A 5,080-nucleotide genomic window follows, 5' to 3' on the forward strand; every position below is an offset into this window, starting at 1 on the left:
GAAAATCTACTGCCTTTTGATGTGTGTGTGTGTGTGTTGTATATAAGAGAGACTGATAGTTAGAATCTGCTTTGGGAAGTGATGCAAAGGTAACAAGTCTCTGATACAGAAAATGAAGTGTATTCTCTAGTCATTTATTATCTTCAGGGTTTCAACAAAGCCAAAGTACAGCTATAGCATCTGGGCCTTCATGTGCTGATGGCTCTGCATTCTGTCAAAAGAAAAGGAGGGGTGGGTGTGAGATAACCACTGCATCTGGATCCGGGGTCGGGTGGACGGGGAAAAAGTGCAGCTGAATTACCTTTGGGGATGGGGGTAAGGAGGGGACGCTCCGGTCATTCGCTCACTCCTGCTTCTTCGGATTGTTGACGGCCACGTAGTGATAAAGGACGACCAGGAGAAACAGCGAGACTCCAAGCATATTGGCAAAGATAGCCAGTTGCACGTCCGTCACCATCCTGCCGGAGAAAAGCCGAGAGATTAGTCCGCCACGGCCAGCACTTTGGCCGCCGGAAGGCTTGGAAGGGCCAGAAGGGACGATGGGCCCTAGGAATCCCTCAGCGGCGCTCGCAAGTGAGCCGAGGAGAAAGAGACGTGGCAAGGCCGATTCGACTGGAGCCAACGCCACTCACCTCTCGGTTTGGGCAGTCTCCCCACTGTCCCTCTTGTCTCTTCCGAAGGCTCAGGCCGGCGACGTCAAGGAACGCCGCTCTTTCCTTCCGCTCTCTAGAAAAACTGCGGGGAAAGGGGGAACGGAACCCACCGAGTTCCGGAAGTACTGAAGAGACTCCGCTTTCTGTCGTGTCCTCGCGCACCGCCCTCGGCGCAGGGAGTCGAATTGCGCCTGGACCGCGTGACCTGGCGCCCCCCGGCGGCTGAACGGGAAAGCGTGCCCGCTCCCCCCTCCCCAGGCCGTCTTATATGTGAGCCCCGCTGGTGTCTCTCCGTGACGCCCTCTCTCCAATCCTTCAAATGTGTCAAATGAAAATGCAACAGGCGCGTTTAAATTTATCTTTAAAAGGTGTATTATTTAGGTAAGATATTTATATATTCCGGGCGGCTTACACAAATCAGCCAACCAGCCAATTCAAAATAAAAGGGAATTCTGGGAATTGAAGTCCACACATTTAAAAGTTTGCCCAGGTCCTCCTCCTATATAGAATCTATAATACTGGCTGTCTGTCCTAACTTGAGAAGGAAAATTAAAATGGGCGACTATGGGGGAAAAAGATTTCAATTTTATCTGCAAGTCTTTATAAAAGAGTGGGAAACCAAAGCCAAAGTGATATGTTTCATTAGCATAGAAAAGCTGGGTGGTTCAGATTTTCCACAGAACTATAGGTGATTGAAACTGCTTCTGGTACTAATGAGTTAATTGTTCTTTCCCTGGGGTCCCCCTGAAGGATGCTAGATGTAGGCTGTAGATATAACTCTTGGGTTATATTCCAGCATCCCAGCACAGTTTAGGAAACAAAGATTATGCTAGTTCTACAGTATTCTTTGGAACTACTGTAGAAAAAAATAGCTTGAAGGGTTTATTTCAAATTCACAGTATATTGTAGGTATGCTGTATTCCCTGAAAAGTGGGGAAATGTATTCTGGTTTATGAGAAATTAAGACACCATATACTACATGAGAGGAAAACAAGACTGCAGCATTTTCCAAGACAGGAAAAAGGGAACCTACAATAGTGAACCACAAGATGGGGCTGCCATTACACACAAAGATTTCAGTATAGGCTATAAGTTTATTTTGATGAATTTACTAAGAAAACAAAATGAGCATTAAAGTACTCTGTGATATGTTATTTTGTGTAATAAAACACGGTAACATGATAGCACTGTTCCAATATTTGAAGGCTGCCACAAGGAAGAGAAGCCAACCTATTCTCCAAAACACCTGAAGGCAGGATAAGAAGCAATGGATGGAAACTAATCAAGGAGAGAAGCAACCTGGAATTAAGGAGAAATTTCCTGATAGCAAAAACAATTGAACAGTGGAATGACTTGCCTCCAGAAGTTGTGAGTGCTCCAACACAGGAAGTTTTTAAGATGAGATTGGACAACCATTTGTCTGAAATGGTAAAGGGTTGAGCAAGGGGTTGGTCTAGAACAAGAGTGTCAACTGTCGGCCCATGGGCCAGTTTCATCATACTGAAGCCATGCCCACCCCATTGCCGGCAATGCAATAAGAGTTGTGATAGATTGTGACACGTCACGTGATGTGGCGAGTTTGACACCCATGGTCTAGAAGACCTCCAAGATCCCTTCCAGGTCTGTTATTCTGTTATGACCACAGGAACATTGAAACAGTCACAACTTCTTGAATAAAATTGGTCAGGACATCATGGACATTTCAATTCCACAGAAGTTATGGGTCCTGGATTTTTTACACATTCTTTAAATTAAGAGATTTCAGATACCTTGATTCTAAAATTGTTGCATTATAATATACTGTTTTGGCTGACAGTACCAACAGATAAACACAGAATTTTAGTAGTATATAGTAGAACTGGTAAAAGAAGTTGTGTGCACTTGTTTTAAGAAAACAAATAAACTGAAGCCTTGAAATTATTCTAAGCTATTCGTAAATAATTATTCAAGCCTACATTCCTAAAAGTTAACTCAGATTAGGTGGTAAGAAGCATCTTAAAGTTGAAAAATGGAGGTTAATTTAATTAATGGTGGTTAATTTCCAATTGAGTGTATCCGGTTTAGAACAAGCACACATGCCACTCAGAGAAGCTGGCAAAAAGAAAATGTGATGTTTATTAAACTTCAGAAAAGATCAGAATAGCTGACTAGCAAAAATGCAATAAAATATAGGCAAAAAAGAGGGGAGAAAAACAAACAACAGGCAATAGTTTGCATTAGTGTTTTTCAAATTTTATTATTTGTTTGTTTGTATCCCATCTTTATTATGTTTTACAAATAACTCAGGGTGGTGAACCTAAGCAACACACCTTCCACCTCCTTCTATTTGCCCCACAACAGCAACCTAGTGAGTTGACTTGGGCTGAGAGGGACTGGCCCGAGGTCACATAGCTGGCTTTCATGGCTAAGGTGGGACTCTAAGTTGCTAAATTAAATTAATCATTTCACACCATTGAATATCTTTTTTTCCTCTCAAAAAAGAACACAAGCACTATAAAAACAAATAAAAATTCTGCTGAAACCATAAAAAAATCAACAGAAATGGAGCTAAGCAGATATTAAATCAGTAAAGTCCTTCCAGTATAAAGGGACAATCTAAAGTAGCCACATCTAAATAGTGAAATCTAGATGATCACTGGATTACACCAAAAAGAACTTTCTAAATTTCTAGATTTCTTTACTATTATTTTGTGGTCATAATAATACCAAGAACACTTTATGTCAATTTCTTGATACTCCAAATGGTCTTTCTTCTAGTTTGTTCTGGAAGATAGAAAAGTGGTTTCCAATGTTTTATGGAGTTGGTAGAAATTTAGGTTTTATCAAGGATAGGATGAGTTTGGGTTCCTGGAGCTCCAGCTACAAGGAGGAATAAACCTTGGAATATTTTCTTACATTACTCTGTTCTATCATTGGACTCTGAGCCTTCCTGCCTTTTGGAATCTGAGCATAGAGAAACTCTGCTAAGCCTCTGGATTTTGCTCTCACTTCTTTCTGTGGACTGTAGGGCCTCTTCTCCATGTAAACTTGTCAAAAGTAAGCAAACTGCAGCTGTTAGCACAGGCTCCAATTGTGAATTATTATTTTTTGTACTTTATGGGATGTGATTGTGTCAGACACAAGTATGGTAATGAATGCACTGTGTACATTTGTGTGCAACATCCAGATTTATCCATGGACTTCAACCTTCAAGTGGTATTATGCAATCTGAAAGTTAAAGTCCATGGATAAATTTGGATTTTGGGCATAAATGAACAGCATATATTTCAACTGTTCTAACAATCACACAGTGTTTCTAAGCAAAACATGTTAATTTGAAGATCAGTATACTTGGTAGTTAATTCAAAGTGTTTCGACCTTTAAAGCAGGGGTCCCCAAACCCCGGTCCATGGATTGGCACCAGGCTGCGGCATGCCAGAAACCAGGCCGTGCAAACAAGTGAAGCCCCATCCACGGGATGCAGGCAGCACACAAAACCACGCCCCCTCTGGTCCATGGAAAAATCTCTCTCCACAGAACCGGTTTCTGGTGCCCAAAAGGTTGGGGGCTACTGCTTTAAAACCCTAAATAGGATGAGGTTACTTAATGAGTGCCTCCTCCTGAATGTACCTACCCAGACCTTAGGATCTTCTAATCTTCCAGATCCCCCCCCCCCAAAGGAAGTGAGGTGTTAAGAAAAATACTTTAAAACTCAGATGAGTCCAAGTTAGAGAAATACTTTTCTTACTAGATACGTTTAGGATTAGTATTTGAAGATAAGACCATGTAGATTTTATGTAGACATCATGGACAATAATTGTTGATAGGCTGAATTTTCACAATATATTTAAGGCCGCTATTGAATTAGCATGTTTTCTGGGCTTGGATAATACATTGAAAGTTCAGTGACTTTTTGATAAGTCTCCATCCATTACTAAAGCCCTCAACTGCTTTAGATAATAAGGTCTGCCCCCTTCCCCCATACATTGTACCATAACTAAACAATAAACACAACTGCTAGGTCACTATTAAAAATTAGTCACTCTTAGTTTCTACGTACACCGTTAAAAAATTTATTGAGCTAAGTACAATATAGGAACATGGGTACTGATTTCCTTTTCTAGCAATCTGTATGAACATTTTTTAAAAAAACATCAGAGATAATCCTCACATATATCTGTGTCAGAGTAGACAAAGCAGTACACCAAAACTAACAAAGGTTTCTTTTTTACATGACTTCTATTGCACAAAAATGTGCCTTAATTCCCCTAAATAAGGAATTTTGCTGCCATCTAATCCAATATTCCAACAGGAAAAATGAATGGATATTCATAACACAGATAATGTCACTGTAATCCTGTAAAATGAAACACTTTCCTCCCCTCCCCCCTCCAGGATAGAAAGTTTCTATTGAGCTACTGGGAATGAGCAGAGGACAACACTGTGTT

General features: G+C 40.9%; 1 protein-coding gene across 2 annotated transcripts; it reads right to left on the reverse strand.

Annotated features, from left to right (window-relative positions):
* Window positions 1-113: 113 nt before the first annotated feature.
* Window positions 114-812, reverse strand: OST4 (oligosaccharyltransferase complex subunit 4, non-catalytic). Of its 2 annotated transcripts, XR_005557024.1 has the most exons (3): window positions 633-812; window positions 302-458; window positions 114-211 (listed from the first exon to the last, which is right to left on the reverse strand). XR_005557024.1 is itself a non-coding variant. In XM_039346087.1 (2 exons), the coding sequence occupies exon 1, from the start codon at window positions 455-457 to the stop codon at window positions 344-346; it is 114 nt and encodes a 37-aa protein (XP_039202021.1). In that variant the 5' UTR covers window position 458; the 3' UTR covers window positions 114-211; window positions 302-343. The 2 variants fall into 2 exon arrangements, 1 of the variants encoding a protein (XP_039202021.1); XM_039346087.1 differs by lacking the exon at window positions 633-812.
* Between the last annotated feature and the right edge of the window lie 4,268 nt (window positions 813-5,080).

Source organism: Crotalus tigris, unplaced genomic scaffold (assembly GCF_016545835.1).
Source record: "Crotalus tigris isolate CLP2741 ecotype Arizona unplaced genomic scaffold, ASM1654583v1 scf7180000017987.690289119674:8195010, whole genome shotgun sequence".
Taxonomy (NCBI): Eukaryota; Metazoa; Chordata; class Lepidosauria; order Squamata; family Viperidae; genus Crotalus; species Crotalus tigris.